The sequence below is a fragment of the Camelus bactrianus genome, chromosome 12, assembly GCF_048773025.1.
Source record: "Camelus bactrianus isolate YW-2024 breed Bactrian camel chromosome 12, ASM4877302v1, whole genome shotgun sequence".
NCBI lineage: Eukaryota > Metazoa > Chordata > Mammalia > Artiodactyla > Camelidae > Camelus > Camelus bactrianus.
Genome location: NC_133550.1, coordinates 53,135,779 through 53,158,169, shown reverse-complemented (window position 1 = coordinate 53,158,169; position 22,391 = coordinate 53,135,779). Strand labels below are relative to the sequence as shown.

The following is a 22,391-nucleotide window of genomic DNA, read 5'->3' as shown; positions in this document are numbered from 1 at the left end:
AGGCATCCAACGGTAAATAATGGGGGGGTGGGAGGGCGATCAAGCTCTCACAACCAATTTATTCTTTTTTTTCAGAATTTAAGACAAAATGAAGGTTCAATGGCAGACTGCATGTACTTATCTGATCTTAATCCTTCCAAAAGTCCCACTAAAATTATGATAAAAGAGTTTTTAAATGAACACTGAAGGACAAGGAGACAAGAGCAGCAACTTCACTGAGAAATGAAATCTAAGTCAGCAGCGGTAGAGCTGAGAACCGGCCTAAACACAGAATCCTTCTAGAGCTAAGGCTTGGGGGTGAGCGTGAGTAAAACAGGGAGGACTAAGCAAAAACTGTAAGAGTTAAATCCTTAGTTCCTCCCTCGCTCTAGCAGAAATGTCACAGCTACTTCTCTGGAAAGTGAGCTGAGAGCTCAGACTAGAGGCTCACAGACCCAGGACAATATCTCGACTAGAATGCTGAATGCAGAGCCCCCTCCCTAGCTGCTTTCTCCTCACTCGGTTCCCAGAACACTGGAAGCTAGATCTTTACCCAAACACTCTTTACTGGGGCATCTGACCAGCTCAGAAAAAAATGGCATTCTGACACTGGGGGTTCTCACAACAAATGCCCACCCTGCTGAGTCCACATTAAAATCCTAAACTGACAAGCCCCCCCTTCCCCTAAAACTCTAATTCTCCAATTAACTTAAAAAAAAATCCTTCAACTACCCCTTTTCCCCACCCCAATTTTAATGAGCAGACAACCAAGTATTACCTTCTCCTATTTGAGGAAAGCCATTGAGACCAGAAGAGAAGAAAGAAAATTTTAAGACCAGACTACACAGGGGAAAGAACATCCAGAGAAAAGATATTACAAACAATAAAGTAAGAACAAGATGCTATAAAAACAGGAACAGAGAGCAAAGGAACACCTGAAAACTAAAATAACAGAAATTTAGAAACTCAATATAAGAGTTGAAAGATAAAGTTTCTACTTCACCAAGAAAGAAGAGCAAAGAGACAAAGATGGAAACTAGGACAAAAGGTAATTAGAAGAACCAGTCTAACATATAAAAGGAACTCCAGAAAGAGAAAATGGGAACAAGACAGTCAACAAAATAAGTCAAGAATATTCCCCAGAATTGAGGGCTCCCACACTGCCATATTGAAAGGGTCTACCACTGAATGCCTAACAGAAGAAATAAAACACAGACCTGACAGTGTAAACATTTCTGAACTCTGAAGCCGGAGGAGCTTTCAGAAATAGATATATATGCCTGCTTTTTAAAAAGTGCCACGTATAAATGATCAAGAATTACAATGACTTTGAACTTCAACACAGCAACACTAGAAGCAAGGTGACAACGGAGCAACGCCTTCAAAATTCCGAAGAAAAAATGATTCCCAAATTATAATTCCACACCCAAACTATCAAGCACAAGGGTAAAATAGTCATCTCCAGACATGCCATCTCAAAATAATTTACTTCCTTTGTACTCTTCCAAGCAGGTACTAAACCAAAGAACCAAAAACAGGACACATGCAATATAGCCAACAGCAAACCCAAAGGCAGAAACAAAAGGAAACCCTAGGAAGATAAAATAAATCTAAAATGACAACTGTGTAACCAAGGTTAAGTAATCCGCACTGGAGCGGCATGATTCAGAAGACAATCACTTTGAGAGTCATTATCACTAAAATGCCTGCTGCCACTCTTCTTTTCACGCTGAAGACAGGGTACATGGAGAACTGGCTAGAAATCTTACCAGTATTTCAATGTGTTGCCCTCATGATAAGTGATAAGGTTTCCAGCCCTCCCACCTCCATGCTCTGCTGCCTACAACAGCTGTGGCTAGTCACGTCATAACCGCTCCCTCCTGAAATGTTTTTTTTTTTAATCTCCTTCTCTGAGTTGGCACTCCTGTGAAAAGACAAGCAGCAAATAGTATAGCTCAACCCATTCTCCTTGACCACACTTCTACAAGACATCCATCCACACCAGAACCCTGCAAGATGCCAATTTCAATAAACCTATGTTTCCAGGATGCATGACCTTGCCCAATGGCTTCTCCAAAATAAGACCTTGTAAAGACTAAGGAAAGCTGAAGCCAGACCATGACCCAGTCTCTTTTGCTTTTTGTTTTCCTACCTTGGACCCCTCAACTAATATTGGTAACACTGTGTTTCTCTTTACACAGCTAAGTGTGTGACTGCCATTCAGATTTTCAAAAGTAAACACTGATTAAGAATTTGTAGGTGGTAAAACTCCAAAGAAAAACAAAGGAATTAGACAAAGATCAAGATAATATTGATACCTCTGGAGAGGAAAGGTGAAGGATGAAATTGAGAGACACATAGGGCTCCTAACAGTAATGTTCCATTTTCAAAAACTTGAACACAATTGTCCCGTTATTCTTTAAACTCCACACATACATCTTACAATATTTTTATCTTGTATTTATGATACATTACAATGCAAGTAGTAAAATCTTTGGGAAATGGTAGAAAATGAATTCTCCAAATATTTATGACTCATTATTGTGCTCAGCACTTTCCTAAGAATAAATACTGACAAATGGTTTACTATATTTATGATGGTAATTCTGTATACTATATTCTGTCTTGGATACACTGTACCCAATTTTGAAAACAGTAGGTACTAAGCATTAGTCATCACCATACATTTTCATAATACATAGTCAGTACTGCTGCTAACTACATTACACTGTTCATAATGATGCCAAATCCCTGAAAAAAGAACCAACTATCTGCCACTTACTTGTCAATGTCTGCCATGTTGTATGAAGACCAAGTACCTATGGAGAGAAACATCAATGTTTAAAAAAAAAAAGCATGACTCATTTAAAATCAATAAAAACATTTGACGCCAAAAACCCTTTAAATCAATACACCACGTTGAAAACTATCCCGAGAAAAAATGTATACTCCCATTAAAAAAGCATCAGTGTTGAGAAAAACCATGGGACACAAATCACTGAAGTAATTTTTCAGAGGATACTGTTTAAAACAAGCTGCTACTCTGCGTTCACATGGCCAATAGCACAGTTGGTTAGAAGAATCTGATGTATGCTAGAATCACAGAAAAGGAACAATAAAATGGGTCTTTATTCAAATTCCTTTAACAATCATGAATGGTCATTTTTGGCTTAAATTTTTGACCTGCTAAGGACCTCACAGAGCAAAGCCACTTGATTTTTAACAGTATTAATTTTTATCATTCATGTTAAAAAGCCAAAATTTACCACCTCAGTACTCTATGCCTCCTTCTCCGTGAATAAAGTTTAATAATTCTTGTTATCAAATGTCATCCCTTTAAACTATTTAATGACAGTTACAGAGCTCTGGGTCCCAACTTATGTCAAGTAAACCCTCCCTGTCTCTTCAAACACACCCCACGTCATACCACTGAATACCACGATGCCCCCAGCCTATGCTGGATATGGTGACACATTGTCCATAATGTTCTTGGTTATCAGACAGAAATACTGTTAGGACTGATCAGAGCATATCTGAAGTTCTTTCTCACTATAAGAGTAGTATTAATTTAGAGAATACTGCTTTTAGAAAACCCAAACTCAAGATAAAACATGTTACATTCATCCAAAAAAAAAAAAAAAAAAAAAAGGCTGAATGCCATAAGTAATGCAGATTTTGAAGAAAAAAAAATCAAGCTTAGAATCCCACATTAAAATCAAGTCTTTAATCTTTTAAAAATTAAAACCTTCATCTTTAACTCACAAAATGCTACAAGATGTGATTCCTCATACCAACATGCTTAATATGCTTTTTATCTAAACAGCTAAGAGTTACTGATTTTAGCAGTGAAGTGCTAATATTTGGAATATTATTACTGATCCAACTTCCACCCTTTAGACAATTATAAAGGAAATATTTCTTCCTTACTATCCTACACTATTTTTAAATATTTTCTATTTGCTATAAATAATTTCTAATAGCACTGACAGATTTCTCTAGTAGTGCTGGGTAATTAGCCAGCATTAACAAGACATTTAGCAAAAAAAAACTACAAAGAAATAATTCAAAATTATGAAAAATACTGAGTCAAAGAAACACAAGTGGAATTCTAATTTTTCTTTGAATGCAGGGGAAATTATGGTGAATATGCATTCTTAAATACAGCTAGTGTTCCTATAAACTATTATCGTTCAGGAGAGCAATTTGGACACAAAATATGAAAAGCCTTAAATATGTCCATTCCAGCCTTGGTTATCCACTTACAGGATTTAAGGGCCTGTGCACACTTCATGTTCACCCAACAGGTTCCTCTAAACCCCCAGTTAAGAAGTCCTGCACATACTTTGGCTCTCAGCTCAAAGCTTTACTTCTTCAAGGCAGAGTAAGTTGGCATTTACTTCTTCAGAGATGCCTTCTCCAACTTGTACTTCCTAAGATTTCTTGGTTGTACACACTCCTATAAAACTCATTTTTTCCCATCATAAGATCTCATGTCTTCCATTATAAATTAGTGTGATTATTTAACCACGGTCTGTCTCCCAATCGACCAGGCCACAAGATTCATGATTACATGGGTTATATATGTGTCTGTCAATCACTGCACTGTATTCTTCAGTGCAGTATACAAAGTTTATATACACATATGTATGGCGGCTACAATTACTTACGAAAAGTAAACAGTATTAGTGTTTAAGGTGCACACACTGCAATGTTTTGCAATAAAAAAATAAAGCAGAACTGAGTTGACACGGAAAGAGCAGGGGTAAAGAAAGGATGTATGGCAAAGTCCAACCAGCACATACATGAATATGCGTACTCATGCATGTACAGATTTCCTCATGAATAAAACATTTCTGGAAAGATTCACCAGAAACCTAACAGCAATTACCTATTAGAGGAAGACTAAAGTAACTGACAACTTGTGTACCATTCTGCATTATTTGGTTTTCCCATTCAGATACTTATTTAATATTTTAGAATTTGCTGGGTTGAACATATAGTGTCTAGTAAATCTCAGCAATTATCAAAAATATGAAGCAAAAAACACCCAAAACTTTTGAATTCAAAATTTTTATGACATTTTAACATGTTCACAAAAGAATGGCTACACTGCTACCCTCAATGTCCACTCTGTGGCATTACACTTAAAAATTCACACTCTTATAATGAAATTCTTTTAATTCTTTATTAAAGAGGAGTCAAGATAGAACAGGATGGCATTTATTTCTTCAGAGATGCCTTCTCCAATCTGCCCACTCTGGCTAAATTAGATTTCTTGGTGTATATACTTATGTTTTTTAAAGAAAAGTAGGACTAATTTTGTAGTCAGATCATTTAAGTTGACAGTGGCTTTGTAGTAATCCTGCTCAGGCAAACAACTTCTGATCTTACTATTTACAAAAAGTAGGGAAAAATTGTTTCCTCATTGGATTTCTTTTTAAGAAGTAAATTCATGTAAAAGATATTTGTCCGATCTTAGCATGCACCATAAACATAAGCAATTGTTTCACTCTGTCCATTTTGAATTATCTCTAACATGGGGTCAGTGTTTCTGTTAGGCAGTTAAGACAGAAATGAGCATTGGGCAGGGGGAGAGGAAGGCGAAAGGGATAACCCAGAAAATAACAGTATGTCTGCATTCAGGATAAGGGACTCCAGAAATCTTTACTTTCTCTAAATGAGGGCCAGCAAAAGAAGCCAGCTAAAATCAAAACGCTGCAGCTGCATATAAGAGAAGGACCTGGTGTAACATGACCCAATGCAATTATAATGCAATTAACACTACAGTTTGAGCCCCATCCTGTAGGTTTCTGTGTTTCATGGGTAAAAACCTGCCCAAAAGATGGGCATGCCAGAGCATAAGGAACCTGAGCTGTCAGTCAACCTGAGCACAAGGTACCTGAGCTGTCAATCAGCTTGATCACTCAATGAACCTGAGCCGTTAATCAATCACAAAAATAACCCTAAGCCAGGATATAAGACGGAAAAACAAAGGAGCAGCGCCATTTTCCCTCTCTTGGATTGGCCTGCTCCCAATTCTTGGGAGTGTACTATCTTTTACTACTGTTTTACTTTACTAATAAAAATCTTGCTTGTATCATGCTTTCTGTCTCTTGTTAAAAATTCTTTTTTTTCAGGTGACTAAGAACTGGGGTAATTCTTATTTTCCTTTTCCCGATAACATTTCTACAAAATAATTAGCCAGGATGATGGCTAAAACCAGTCTTTTGGTCTTGACAAATGTACAGACTGACCAATAAATGTAAATAAATGGAAATGTAAGATGTTAACATTAGAAGAAACTGGGTAAGGGACATGTGGGAACCTCGAACTAAATCTAAAATTATGAATAAGTTTATTAAAAAAAAAAGAGTGATTCCCATACTCAGATTCAAAACCCACAGGTCTGAGGGAGTGGTCCCAAAAATCTGCAGTCTAAACAAGAAACCTAGTTTCTGAGGCAAGTGGTCTCAGACAATCAGATCACACTGAGAAACATAACTTTAGGTTAAACACTATATTAATTTTTAATTTTTTTTACTGCAGTCAACATTAGGTAAAATCAATGTGAAATAAAATCATCAGACATTAAATTGCTTTTTAAGAGATCTGAAGAATTTCCATTCCTGCTAGCGACAAGCTAGATTATGCAGACCAACTCTACTGATGAAAAGTTGAAAACATTTGTTAAAATCTTAAAAACATGGAAAATGCTAATAAGATAGTAAGAAATAACCCAAAGAAGTAACCCAAACTGAAGGCAAAACAGGAAACAAAAGAATAAGTAGAAGGAAGTTATTTTTGCTGTGAAGGCAACTGCCCAATTTGAACTACTGTGGGGTGAAACCAAAAGTCCTGGACCTATCTATCCAAGGTAGGGAATCCTTTGGCAACCTTCCCTAATTAAGCAGGAACCTCAAAGTGCGAATATCCTCAGAGATAATAAACGAGTTCTCCTGGATAGATGCCGAAATTCACCTCATCAGTGTTGCCCTCCAAAACCCTAAGCTATGAGCTTCAAGTGGTCTCTAGGCACCTGCATACCCAAATGTAAATGAAAGGCATCTTCACCTCAGACCTTCAATAATTCATAAAGTAATTTTCAAGAATAACAGGGGCAACAGAAACGAATACAACACAAGCCAGTCCTACCAAAGACTTAAATATCATTAGAAAGACCATAAACAAAATATAAACGTGGAAAAAAAAACCAAGCTTATTAAGTTTGAAAACAGTGTCTGGAGCAGTATCTACAGGAACAATCATTTATTAAAGATGATAGACCAAATCTGGCAAAGAACTAAACAGAATTTCTAGAAATAAAAATAACAGAAATCAAGCTAAATGGGCAGGTTTAACAGTAAACCAAACACAGCTGGAGAGAGAATTAGGTGAGCTGGAAGCAAGCCTAGAAGAAATTTTCCAAACTATGGCAGAAACTAAAGGATGAAAAATACTGAAAAGACACTTTAGGATGCAATAAAGTCTAACACAGACTTAATACAAGTTCTAGGAGTATCACAGAGAATGGGGAGAATATATGAAGAATAGCTGTGAATTTTCCAGAAGTAATGGAAGGCAGCCCTACAAACCCCAATCAGGACAAACAAAAAACCCACAGTTAGATGTGTCAGGGAAAAGGCAAGACAACAAAGACAGAGGTCACCTCAAAAGCACATCGAGAAAAGACAGATTAATCTCAAAAGTCCCCAAAGATTGATAGCTGTTTTCTCTTCAACAAACACCAGAAGACAACAGAATGTGTTGTGTGCTCAATGTGCTGAAAATAACTAAGGACCTTAGAATATAATAATCAACCAAAACAGCCCTTAAGAATGAAGGTGAAACAAGTACTTTCAGGCAAAAATATCTCCAGCACTCTCATTAATAAATTCTGTAAGTATATTCTTCAGGCAGAAGGTAAGTGATCCCAAACAGAAGGTCTAAAGATACAAGACATGAGGGGCATACATATCTGCATACATCTAAATAAATACTTTAAAAGAAATAATATCATCATTGCAAAATGTGTTAAATTTAAACTACCATACATTAAGACAGTGGTGAGGATACAGGGGAGAAAATAGATTATTCTAATGTTCTTAAGTAAGAATGTTATAATTTCTAACGTGATCCCCAAAATTTCAGAAACAGAACATGTAACTTCCAAAGCAGAAGAAAAATCAAACAATATACAATCAGCTTTAAACCTAATCGCTGTAATTACACTACCCATAATCAACTAGGTTCCCTTCTAAAATGGTCAGATTAAAGACTACATCCCATTTTGAAGAAACACACTTAGGATATAAAGAGTTCCAAAGTAAAACACAATGCTTAACCAAAGAAAGATGCTGTCACTATACTAATGTTGGCAAAACCAGACTTTAAGGGAAAGCATTCCTAGAAATAAGTTTGTAATAACTCACTACCAAATATGTTACAGAAGATCTCAATGGAAAGACACGCTTCATAATAACATGACTGAAGGCTAATCTTAACCTAAAAACTTGAACACGAAGCATAATCAAAAGATTAACAAGTGATTCAATCAGGCGGTCATCTGATTATTTTGTGGTCTTATAATAACTCAATGTCCAGACAGGTACTATCAAATAACCTACCATTCCAGTGAACTTGATTCTGAATAAGTTCTCCTTACTTCAATGAGAAGGAAAGAAAGCTAACATTTATGGAGCCTATTCTGTAAGATTATAGCTGTTCCTCATACTTGCAGGTGAAATACTAAGTAATTTGCTCAGCAACACACAAGTGAAAAAACTAGGACTTCCAAAACCCATGCCCACCCAGTTCACTATTCCAAAAGCCAAGGTGCCTTCCCGATCAGCCTACAGCTATAAGATTATACAGTCACCTATAATTACATCCCTTTACAGAAAATGGTATAACAGCCAATCATTAAAAATTACCAATGTTTTAAAGCAAAAGAGTTCAAGGGAACCAGTAATATCTCAAGGATAAGATTTCCCTTTACCTCAAAGCTCATATCTCATTCCAAATGCATTTTAAACAAATCTGTATTTTGGACATTAACAAGTTCAGTGGTCCGAGGGCTCAGAACACCTCATTCTTTCTGCTCCCTTTTTAACCTCAGGGATATCAAGTCAACTTAAAACTGACTTTTGTATTAGTCTCAAGCCAAACAAACTCCTATGTGAGGACACTATCTTCTGTCCCAGGGATCTCATTATCTAAAGCATTATCTGATCCAACAGCAGAAAAACCCACCTGAGCTGAACTGCTATTTGGTGAAAACCCACCCAGCGTTAACAAACAAAAGCAAGTGATTCCCGTGTCAGACACGTGTTGGAAGACGACTTCATGACTCTAAGTACCAGAGCTTTTCCTTGAAGCACAGTGGAATCCAAACAAGAGTGCTTTTAAATTCCACGCTGATATATACAGTGTACCAGTTTAAGCCAAGGGAACTCCCTTTAAACCATATAAAATCCTTATTATAAGTCATCATTGCTCAGTTATGTAACCTTGGACAAATTCTTTAACTGCTCTGTACCAGTTTCCTCATTTAAAATATTGATACTTACTATCTACCTCTAGGAGCATTAAATGAGTTAATACAGGTAGAATGACTTAAAGCATTGCCTGAATAATCATACAATAAGTGCTGACTGTTACTTTACTCCTGTCATGCTCTTCTGTATCCTTTACCTTAGAAAATAATTCAAAGTGATTAATAAACTCTAAAAGTATAGCATCCTTTCTCCATAAAAATCAAAACGTACAGAACTTCTGAACAAGGAAAAATATATCAAACTATGTAGCAGTAAAGGCAGAGCTGGTAACCAGAAGTACTAAGGCCACTTTGCACAGCAAGCCGGGTAATGGGATCTGGTGGTCAGAGTACTCAGCAGCTTACAAGGATGAGTGAAAGCAACAGTGCTTGCCCTCAAATCCCTACTCTGCCCAACAAGGACAGAACTTATTTAGACGAAATTAGGATGAAAAGGGATTTAATATTTCCATTTTAACAAATTCTTCCATATAAAGAATGTTATGAACGATTACTCTATCTCCCACTTCCCCCACATTCTTTTTCTTCGGAGCACTCATCACAACTCAACATTTTATATCAAGACAACTAATCTGCCTAGTTGGCTCATCAAATAAGACACGTGTCCAAATACGAGCTAAAATATTTACTCAAAGAATCAACTAAGAACACAAGTAATTGCAAGTTTGACTAGACTTGAGGATATGAGTAGACTGATTATTAGTTTTCTAAATTGATCAAGATTCATTCCCTCTAATCCTATCTTTCATTAATATCTCAAATTTACAATCAAGCAGAAAATGATCAAAGTGAGTAAAGCAGTATTTTATTCTGACATCTTTATAAGCTTGAAGTCAAATAGATTCTATCTTTTTTAGCCCCTTTTCTTACAAAAGAACTCTGTATTGAATACATTTGGGGGTGTTTAGTATCAGTCATCTGGACGCAATATGAGCAAGCTGAGTAGGAAAATGAGCAATAGCACTGTAGATTAAATTAGTTCTGGTACAAGTGTTGGGTTTTCTTTCTTTTTTTTCTTAGTATCTAGAGAACAAGAACCATGTGTCACATTTAGTATTAGCTTAATAATTTCCCCTGTCAATGGGTCCAGTGTCAAAAATGGGTACTTTGCAACAGACAAAATTTACAAAGATTTCAAACTGGTATGAAAGGACCAGTCTTCTTAAAAAGTAAATGCCACATTTTAGATTTGGGCCATTAATTTGAACTCAGACAACTTCGAACAAGCATGAGACTTTAGTCCCAGAAGATCACTGTAAACTTCACTTACCTCCAGTCAGCTTTAAATAAGTTATTTTAAATATAAGGTTTTCCCCTTATCCAATCAAAGGTAGTATGTATTACTTCCTAAGTAAAATAAGTGTAGTAGTAGTATTAATTAAAGCCGACAAGAATAAAGGGCCTAAATCTGACAACGTATTTTGATGCCATCTATTTTCAAAAATGACAGATTTCATTTTCCAGCTCAGCTCTCCTGAGATCAGGTAAGCAGTGTAAGTTGTGCGCTTTTAAAGTGCAATCCTTACAGACCTAACTAATCACACATTATACAACAGGGGCTCCTTAAGGACATCATGTGCCCAGTTCATCCTCCTACTCTGAAAACCCAGCCTTCCCATACAGTACATCCTTCCCCGCCTCCCTTTACTGCCTCCTTTTTGAGGGCAAAGTGGGGACACTGACAAGGCAGCAGGCTACAAACTTGGCTCAATACGTTTATATTAACGACTCATTCCACCCCATAATACCTCCTCCACCATAACTCCAGTCACCTTAAAAACAGAATAGCCAGTTAAGCATCTTATAGTGGGAACTCCAACAAAGGAACTAATTCGCAGGAAAGCAACAGAAGTCCTAGAAGAATTAAAGACACTGCAGGCCAAATCCTTTACTTCTACCTTGGAACTGTTCAGGATTAGATTGATTAGGATCAATTCTCCCCAAATAAAAACCCTGGTCGAGACACCCATCCAAATTCTAACTTGTACTTCAGCCACACAAGACTCTTGTTAACAGCAGCTAACGTAAGCGCTTTACACGTGGTACTTCTTTAAAACCCTAGAGTGGAGGAGGCCCTGCTTCATCATCCATCACCTATCAGTCACACCTTCCTCTGGGACCAGTAAAAAGATTAAGACCAAAAAGAAGCAGGGAAGAATTTGAAACCCAAGGGCTGGACTTATCTGTTCACTAATCATTATCACATCCCACCATCTCCAAAACTTTCAGTAAAGTAAGGACAACCAGACTGGGGTCTCCGATCAGGCCCAGGCGGAGGCCACGTGCCGAGGGAAGCCACCGGGGGTTTCCCCTCCCTGCCGGGTCGCCGCCTCCAGTGGGCGGGCAGCCCCGGAGCCTCGCCGCCTCCCCGCCCCCTCCCCGCCCCGGGGCCTCGTCCCCTTCACAGCCCCTCCCTCCCATCGGAATTCGCAGCCTCCGCGGTTCTTTCCATCCCCCAGCCGCCTCCCTCCCGGGATTATTTTTGAGTAAGCGGGGGCGTCCAGGCGGCGGTGGGCCACGCACCCGGGCCAGGCCGGCATCCCGGACGCCTCCCGATCCCTAGCGGCGCGGCTGCTGCCTCGTCAGGGTGCCCCGGCGTCGCCGCGGCCTCGCTCCTGCCCGCGCGGAGAAGCCGGTGGGGCTCAGGGAACCGCGACGCAGACCAGCACGGCCCCCGACCCTCCAGGGCCGCACCGACTCCAGCGCGTCTCCCGATCGGTTCCCGAAGAAAGTGCAGGCTGACCCCGCGGGCCCTCTCCGGCTGCGGGGTCGAGACTCCGCGGACGGCTCCGGCTCTGGCCTCATAGGACGACCCGGGAGGCCCCGGGCGGCCAGCGGCCCCCCGCTCGCGGCTCCCGGTCCCTCCACCCCAGCCCCCGCGCAGGCCGCCAGGCCGCCTCTACGTCCCCCCGTTCCTTTCGGGTCCCCATCCATTACCGGTGGCGAGCACGGGGAGCCAGGCGGCCGGAGCTGCGCAGGCAGTGACTCAGGGCGGCGGCAGGAGGAGCAGGAGGCGGCGCCGCGAGCAGATGGCGCTAAAAAAGACCCGAGAGCCCGCCGCTCGCGCTCATATACAATTAGCGTCAGCACGTAGGGCCCGCTCCGCCGCCCTCCCCCCGGCCTCGCTGTCTCCTGGCAACACGAGCGGGAGGCGGGCCCAGGATGGGTTGCCCAGCAACAGAACCGTCCTTCTTCTCCACCCCCCCCCCCCCCGCGACCTCCAAACCCTCTGCGCAAGGCTTGGGTTACTCGGGTTCCCGCCTGCATCCCCTACTACGCCTCCCTCCGTCTCTTTTCTCCCCGCTTCGCCGGTAGGGAACTCAGCCGCTCCCGTTCCCGAGAAGGGCCGTGACCCGCACGCCTCGCTCCCGGCCCACCTCGCCCCCTAGGTCTTGGTACCGGGAAGGGTGAGGACGCGGGGCCAGTCGCGAGGCCCGGCCTTGCGGCTTCGTGACGGCGAGCGCGCCTTAGTTCCCGGCCTAATTCCCCCAACTCCCCGGCCCCCGGTAACCATTTTCTCTCCCCGCCCATTTTTTCCCCCTAAGAACAACAGTTCTTTCCTCCTGACACCCCTGCGGCCGTCCTCTGCCGGTCTTGTTACTCCTCACTCAGTAGTTCTCCATGGCTTCCGGGGATGCTTCTCGTCCCTACCGCTCTTTCCTCTTACCTGACTCACAATCCCTCTTTCTGTTTTAGTTCTTTTGATGGATGAAAATAGCATGTTTATATACTTTCTGGGTGCTTTATAATGAGGACATTTGTTTCATCTTTTTGAGAATGTAAATCCTCAGGGCCTGTGAAACCCCTATGTTTCAATTGAAGCTGGATTGACGAATATTAACTCTTAAAACAGTTCTCAAAGTGTGGTCCAAGGGTCCCCAGGCCCTTTCAAGGGGGAAGTCAAGTATTTACATAATAATGCTCAAATGTTACTTGGCTTGGTACGCTGATTCTCTCATAAGTGTCCAGTGGAGTTTTCCACAGACTAGGTGGCATGTGATACGGAAACATTCAAAACAGAAGCAAATATTAGAATCCAGTCATTTGCTGTTCAACCAAAGAGATTTGCAAAAACAAAACAGTGCCACTCTACTCAATTTTTTTGTTTTGGAAAGTAGTTACTTTTTATATAAAAGATTATTTGAACATTTAATTGGTTTGTTGTTTAAAATAAAACAATGAATAATCATCTGTAATGCACATAAAAGTCATTTGAGGTCCTCAACTTTTAGGAATGTAAAGGGGTCCTGAGATTTAAAAGTTTGAGAACTCTTCTCTAAATGTTGTATTCCTTGAAACTTCAGACTGCTGGAGTCATCTACTGAAGTCATCTCACCTTCAGCAACTATTCCATTTTAGAGCATACAGTTTTTTTCCGGGGCACTCACCAACCTAGTTGAAGTTAGTTGCCTTTCCCACTCTGTACTACAGATGCCTCAATGTATCCATTCATTTTGATTCTTCATATGTGATTCTTTTGTTTTCCTTAACCTTTCTTCATATACTTCCTTCTCGACAATGATACAAGGCTAACATGGATTATAGCAGTATCACTGACTCGTCTTGAAGAATCTACAATATATAAACTAGGTAGACCAGTGCCCAATATGCCAATACACTTGGCACTAATCTCAGTGGAGGCCTCCAGAGCACTGCATTCCCCTCAAAGCTAATCACCTCCTTTCCATAAACTTTTGTGGTTTGAACTTCAGAGACCAAATTGAGAAGTTAGACTTTGTGATGGTTTCTATCCCACTCCAGCACGCCCCACCAATTTCAGGCACTGACCTAAGTCTCCTAATTTCTGACACTTCAACCCCACCACCATATTTAAGGGCTTATCATTACCAGTTTATGTTCTCTCTTTCCCTTTTTCTCCAGCCTTCTCCTCCGGCTCCTCCCTCCAGCTTCCTCCTCCACTTCTTTCAGTTATCCCAGTTTATCTAAGACATGAAACTAATAAATTGCTGTAAGGCATGCCTTTTAATGTGATCTTTTGAACCACCGTTTGTAAGTCTAAATCTCTACCACTTAAGCCCAGGGAAGGGCAATCATTTATTCATTAATTCAACAAATCTTTATATGCCAAGAACAACCTGAGACACTGGAAATATAGCATTGAACAAGAAAGACAAGGTTCTTAATTTTATTGACCATATGTTCTGGTGAGGTGTGGCAAGTGATAGACAAGTAATTAAATAATTTTACATATTAGTATGTGAAAGAGCTGTGAAGAAAATGAGAGAAAGTAGAAGGTGATTGGCCTGAATATACCACTGAGCTTTTCACATGGCTTAGACACCCTTAGGATCCCAAATCACACAATGCAGTTAACTCATGTAACTTAATTATAATAAATGGTGGCCCTGGTCACTGATCTTGGACCACGCTAAACTTTTCGTTAAAGTTTCTTTTTTTCTTCATTCCCTATCATTTTTATTTGGTAGATGCTTACAACATTGTAGCCCAGTGGTTTAGAAGTGTGGCTTTGGAGTCAAATAGGCCAAGTTTCGTCCCTATTTTGTGTGAAATTTTAAACAGCATGTAAGTTGTTTAACATGGTACCTGACATACAGTAAACGAAAGTTAAACATTATAAATCTCTTCCTGAGGTTTTGTTTTTGATTTTGATTAAAGGTTGAAGGAACTGCTCTGAAGTCTAATCAGATCTGACTCAATTTTTGCAAAATGTTTTATCAAAAGTTACCTTGTCACAAGTTGAAAACATGTTTTCCAGAGCTGAAATAATCCACATCAATTGCCACAAAAGTACCACGTTTCCAAAGATTGGGTACAGACACCATAGAAATCAACCAGACAAGTCAATGACAGAGATGCTGTCTTACTGTGCTTGTGTCTGTAAGTAGTCCCTACGTAGCAGGAAAGCACATAGGGCTTGGAAGTCAGACACCCTTAGGTTCTTCCTAACACTATGACCTTGCAGAAGTACTTACACACTCTGACCCTTAGGCTTCCCCATCTGTAAAGTGCATGAATAATTCTAATAAAATTTGCCCATTCATCAGCATGAAATAGAGAAATGTACGAAAGCCCCCAGAACAATGGCTGCATGTAAGTACCCAATAAATGTTTAATTTCTCTCCTCACAATGAATCAGTATATAAAATATTTAATGGCACCAATAATTATCATCTAAAAACTGCACATTTAAATACCTTATCTTAGTTTTGAATCTGATGCTTTTATTTTTTTCTACTTTCTCCAAATTTTTTGTAAATACAACATAAACTCAATCAGACTGCCATTGGGGAACTGTGGACAAGTTGCCTTAAATTTCTCCCTCTAGAAGAGGGGAAGGGCAATACAGAGGGTAGAGCATTAGGAAAAAAAGGGTTATTATTGGATTATATGAAACCATGTGTGTAAAAGTTTTAAAAATTGTAAAGTACTATAGAATGTAAAGAATTTTTCATTCAATAAAGAAGTTTAAAAATAAAATAAAATAAAATAAAATAAAATAAAATAAAATAAAATAAAATAAAATAAAATAAATTTTCTCTCTTTACATCCAAAAAGGATTAATAGATTTTGGGGGGGGGAGTTGAAAATTTCTTTATTTTGCTATCATTTTTAACTGAAATTTTTATTGAAATGATTGTAGATATACACACAGTTGTACAAAATAACACAAAGATCTATGTAAATGTTGCCCAGTTTATTACAGTAGTAACAACAATCTACAACCTTATTTAGATTTCCCCAGTTTACTTGGATCTCCTTGTGCGTGTTTGCATGTTTAGTTCCACACGATGTTATCACATGTGAGTTTGTATATCACCACGGGATAAAGAACAGTTCTGCCACCACAAGGATCCTTTATGTCGCTTTTTGTATGATTGCTGGTGTTTTTTCTTTTCTAATTTACATGCCAAATATAGTTCTACTTTCCCAGATTTTACATTTTTTTCCTTGTTCCTCACAAATAGACAACTTAGGTAGAAAATAGGCCATTCCTTTGTGTGGGTCTTCAGTATTTCTTACTTGAACTTTTGCAACAGCCTTGCAATTGGTCTTCCTATTAGCAGTTTCATCCCTCTCTGGTCTACACTGCCAAGGTCATAGTTCTAAAATACAAGTCTAATCAAGTCTACTTTGTTATAAAACCCTCAACGGCTCTTTGATATCTAAATAACAAAGTAAGACCAGCAAAGCCCATCTCAATCTGAATCCATCTTCTTTTTCTATCCATTCTTCCCACTGTCCACTTTCATGAACCCCAGTCTTTGTGACTTTGAACTACTCACCAGATCCTCAACATGACAAGTGTTTTTTTATGCCCTCTGCTGTTCCCTTCTACTAATCTTTCAACATCTAGTTTAAATTTTTATCTCCTTTGGGGAACCTTCCCTAACTCACCGAGGCAGATCTGGCTACACACTCTTGCCTGTTTTCACGATAACTCTTTTCTGTATGTCTGTGTGTATGTTCCCATGTTTCCTCCTCTCCCAACACACCCTACACTGGATTGTCAGTTGCTACAGGGCCATGCCCTTGTTTGTGTATACCCCTGGCTTGAACAGGGACTACTGTACTACAGGCAGAGGCCTTCAATAAATATTTTTTGAGAGAATGAATTGAAAGGAAAGAAGCAGAGAAGAAAGCAAGACAGGGAGGGAGAAAGGAAGAAAGAAGTCATTGAAAACAAACTGGAAGTCATAATAATTTATTCAATTCTTTTTTGAAGACAATTACATCAATTGTCCATTTATCATAGGGTCTATGTGAGAAACTCTGACAATCTAGTCTATGCAAGAAGATTTTTGGATATGATTTGGATATTGTTTATTTGTTTGGATATTATTTTCCCTCATGTGTGAAATAACTTGACGATAAAAGGAAAGTAAAGAAATACTGACATATATGAGATCATAATGAATAAAGAAAATAAGCTTCATGGTATTATTGGGAGACCATTGGAGTGTCCATTATTGGGAGAACTGATGGTGAAACGTTGGGGGGGGTGCACATCCTAGAGCATACACAGCAGAACATGGAATGTAGTGTGGAAACAGGGAAGCATCTGTACAGCATAGTGCTTGCAAATAAAACCACAATTATATATCATTACACACCTATTAGAATTGCTCAAATTGAAAAAAAAACCTGATGGTACAAAATGCTGATGTAGATGTGGAACAACAGGTACTCTCATTCATTGCTGAAATGAATGCAGGAACAAGCAGGTATCAAGTCAGTTTAGCAGTTTCTTACAAAGTTAAATATACACTTATCATGACCCAACAATCTCATACCTGGGTATTTACCCAATTGAATTGAAAACTTTTGTTTATACACACACACACACACACACACACACACACAAACTTGGAGGAGAATATTTATAGCAACTTTATTCCTAATTGCCAAAACCCAGAAGCAACAAAGATGTTTTTCCACAAGTGAACGGATTAATAATCAGTGGTACAATGGAATACTACTCAGAAATAAAAAGGAACAAGCTACAAATTCACTCAACAGCATGGATGAATCTCAAATGCATTTTTGCTAAGTGAAAGAAGCCAGATTCAAAACGCTATGTAACGTACAATTCCATTTATATGACGTATGGAAAAGGCAAATTTACAGGGCTGGAAAACATATCAGTGGTTGCCAGGGATTCAGGAGGAGTGAAGTGTTCATTCCAAAGGCACTGCAGAGGGAGGGGAATTTTTAGGATAAGAACTGTTCCATACTCCACAGGTAATGGAGATCCATAGACTTTATACATCTGTCAAAATCCATTTGCTGTATTCAAATTACTTAAAAAATCAACCAGGCTGTTGAGGAAATCCTAGGGTGGCATGCAGGCTGTGACAAATTAATCAAACTGGGGGTGGGGGTAGGGGGAGAAGGGTAAAGCTCAGTGGTAGAGCATGCACAAGGTTCTGGGTTCCATCCCCAGTATCTCCATTAAAAAATAAATAAATAAATAAACCTAATCCCTGCCCACCCCCTGCCAAAAAAAAAAAAAAAAAAAAAAAAAGAACAACACACACAAAGAACTTAATCTAACTGTGTTACAAATATATAATATAGCCTCACTGAAGGGGTAGGTAGGTAAGGAACTAGGTAGGTAAGGAACTGACTTTGGAAAATAGTGTTTTCACTAGATACCCTAAGGCTAAAGGCAAAAAGAGCTGGACATAAACATCGTACACTGGTAAATCTGCTCCTTTGGGGTGAGTATTAGGAATTTCATAACAAGTTTACCTGTCTACTAGAAATCTCTATTAGCTTGCTAGGACTGCCCTAACCAAACTGAGTGGCTTAAGCATCAGAACTGTATGGACTCATCATCCTGGGGACTCACAGTCTGAAATCAAGGTGTCAGCAGAGCTGGTCCCTGCTGAGGGCTGTGCGGAAAGGATCCAGTCCAGGCCTGTAGTAGTTCATCTTCTCCCTGTGTCTTCACATCTTCTTCCCTCTATGTATGTGTCTGTGTCCAAATTTCCCCTACTTATAAGGGCATCAATCATATTGGATTAGGGCCACCCTAATGATCTCATTTTAACTTGCTTACTTCTTACCTTTGTAAAGACTATCTCCAAATAAAGTCACATTATGAATTACTGGGGGCTAGGACTTCAACATATGAACTGTGGGAGGCCACATTTTAACCAGTAATACTAGAGTCAAACAAATAAGTACATAATTGTAGGTAATGGGAACCAGGTCTCTCATTTTCAGAGACAATGCCATAAATAAGCAAGGAGAGTTGGCCAAAATGAGCTCCGTGGTACTGGGTTAGGCCCAGAGACACTAGTTTAAATTCAGATTTATAGACAGATAGATAGATAGGCAGATAGATAGATGATTGATACGTGTGTGTATACATAGGTCAGTATATATGCATGTGTTTCCTAGCTCTGTCCACTGAGAAGGCCTAGAAGTAGTGACACTCCAGTGGCAATAAGCATGCCCAGCATCCTGATTTTGATTCCTAAATACCATTTTCTAGGAAAAGGAGAAATGGCTGATTCTAGGACTGGGGAAGGAAAATACAAGATGAGTCTGGAACATCTTATAATGCCCCAAAGGAAGAAAGTTTGAAAAAAGATAAAATAAAAGTGATGGGAACATGTCAAAAGAACACAGGAGCCAATCTGAAAGAGCTCCCAATGGCCAAAGCTGAAACAATTTAAGCAACAGAATAATGATGGTATTGGTCATAACCCAAAGAATAAAATAAATATTCATGAGTCCATGGTGATATAAAAATTATTGAATAAATAAATAAATAGTGGAAAAGTGACAAATCTTACTTACAGAAGCGTTCCAAAGAATACATGTAGATACTCCCCCTGCTAGGAGGTACAGATTAATTCCCTCCCTGCTCCACTCCTATTCTGCCCCCTTGGTTGGACTGGACTTAATGACTCACTTCCAAAGAAGAGTATAGAAGGGGAAAAAAATGTTAACTTTATAGTGGAGAAAACTGGCAAACATCACCTTAACTAAAACGATCAAGATTAACAACATCATTTATAAGTCATGTTACTATCAAGTACTCCCTGATGTGATGGGGCAGCAATTAGTACATCCATTTAATTAGTTACACTGTACTAATTAAATGCAAACACATTAAAATGGAGGTAGAAGGGAGTAAGAGTGAGTATAGACATAAAAGAGAATCAATTTAGTTATCTAGAAGGGGCTTATCAGGGCGCAGGGTGGAGTAATAGGATAAGTAAAAAAAAAAAGAAGAGACTGGAATGTGGCTATTTTGCCGATACTAGACACTTGAAATCTTTCATTTCTTAATATTCTATCCCTGCAGGATTGAATTGTGATTCATATTTTGAATCTTTGGATCTTACAGCTAGAAGAAGCAAAGAGCAGTAAAATTAGAGTTGTATTAGTGGCAGCAAGGTAAATTTGAGCAACTGGGGAAACCAGAGATAGAATATGGAAATAAAAATCAAGTCCACAGCAATAATAATCACTAACATTTATTAAATGCCTTCCACGTGCAGACACTGTTGTGTATAGTTTTACAAGTATTAGTTCACTTAATCCTCACAATAACCCTATGAATTACTGTTAAGATGAGGAAATTGAAGTTCAGAGAGATCCAGGACCTGTCCCTGGACTCCAGAGCCAATAAGTGGCAGAGTCAGGATTTGAATCCAGGCAGTTTGGCACCAAAGCCTGAGGCAGTCATCATATCCTTTCTAGTGAAATGCCTAAGATGTCTCAGAATTCAAGGAATTCACTCAAAGAGAAACAGATACGTAAACAAGCAGTTTCAACTCAACATCAGAGGAAAAGGTATATGAAAAGACAACGCGGAAGTGATGCTGCAAACCAACCTCACAGGGGAGGTAAGAACTTGCTTTGCGACCAGAGCAGGACAGCATTCCTGGCCAGAGACCAGCCAAATGGAAGAAGTTTTGGTCTAGTCGTTCAAGGTCATATAGGAGGTACAGTGTGGAATACAAAACTGCTCAGACAATGACTTCTGGCTTTGGCTGGGCCTGGCATTTCATATATAGAGACAAAAACTCTCGCCAAGTCATGAACTGTGTTAGTACCAAGTGTCTGTCAACTCAGTTTGGGACTATTAGTATGGGCCTACTTTCAGGTGTTCAACTGAATCTCTGTTTAACTACAGAAATGTGATTTCTTAGTAATAAAAAATGCATTCACATAGTTTTGCATAGTTGAAGTTGTAGTCTTTACAGGTCATGAACCAAAGTAATCTATTTTCCAAAATTTTATGAAACAATCTCTTTCATAAATAGTTTTGAAAAATGTTACAAAAATCCAGAAAAGAGTAACCAACAAAGAACAGGGGCTGAGCAGCAAACACTGTGGCTTACTTATGCGGTGGGTATTGTTCTAAGTCACCTACACATTTTCTCTCACTCACCTCTCACAACCCTGCAAGGTAGCTACTATTACTATCACTATTTTATAGATGAGATCATCAAGGTACAGAGAAATTAAATCACTTATGCAAAGTTGCAATTAGTTTAGTAACAGGAAGAACCAGGATTCAATAATACCAGGTAATTCCAGCCTGAATAGAAAAGAGTGATGCTATTTGGTTCTTTGATTTATTTCTTAATTCAACACATGATGTAGTATGGCCTAGATCATGCTCACAAACTCAAACATCTACAGTTGCCAGGCCACAAACATACTGGTGAAGTCAGCCGGGTATAGGACAAAGGGAGAGGTAGGAATGGTGAACAACCAGGGACCATTGAGCTCATTTAAAGGGAGCAGCTACTCCCCAGCTCCAGCCAGCTGTTGTCACATGGGCTCCGTATTATTTTCAAGTTTCAAGAGAAGCTGACTTTTATATGAAATCTTCCAATATGGGAGAAGGACTGTGCAAAATGAGTTCAGTTCTGGACATGCTGCCTTTGAAACAGGGGTGATAACTCCAGCACTTAGAAGTCTGAATGTGCAGTTCAGGAGAAAAACTCGAGGGGCAAGCACAGATTTAGAAATCCTCGATGCAAGGAGTGTAGATGAAGATGCGCGTAGGAAAGGTAGGAAGAAACTAAGAGGACCAGGAACTCCAGCATTTAAAGAGTTGGCAGAAATGATGAGTCAGCAAAGAAGACCTGGACCAGAGGGAAGGGCAGAGGGCAGAACCTGAGACACCAGAGGAGGAAGGTGAATCAGGCAGTATCTACCAGCCTGATCTTGTTAAGAGTTGATGTAGTGATTCCCTTGGGTGCAAGAGATCCCAGACTTCAGTAAAAGAAATATTACAAATTCAAGGAATAATTATTTAAAGCCCAAGTGGGTTATGACTTTCTTCTGTCAAAAATTAGCTCAAGGAGGATCTCTGCACTTTCCTACCACTAATCACTTTGATGACTGTAAG

The 22,391-nt window shown here is 39.4% G+C and overlaps 1 protein-coding gene across 5 annotated transcripts in view; it reads right to left on the bottom strand.

The window, feature by feature from the left end:
- The window catches only part of NAP1L1 (nucleosome assembly protein 1 like 1), a 29,240-nt gene extending 16,651 nt beyond the window's left edge, over positions 1-12,589 (bottom strand). For all 5 annotated transcript variants that reach the window (XM_074375375.1, XM_074375376.1, XM_074375377.1 and 2 more), the window contains exons 1-2: positions 12,470-12,589; positions 2,762-2,798 (exon numbers count right to left, since the gene is read on the bottom strand). In XM_074375375.1, coding sequence (XP_074231476.1) covers positions 2,762-2,778 — 17 coding nt within the window. In that variant the 5' untranslated portion in view covers positions 2,779-2,798; positions 12,470-12,589. The remainder of the gene's footprint in view (positions 1-2,761; positions 2,799-12,469) is intronic.
- Between the last annotated feature and the right edge of the window lie 9,802 nt (positions 12,590-22,391).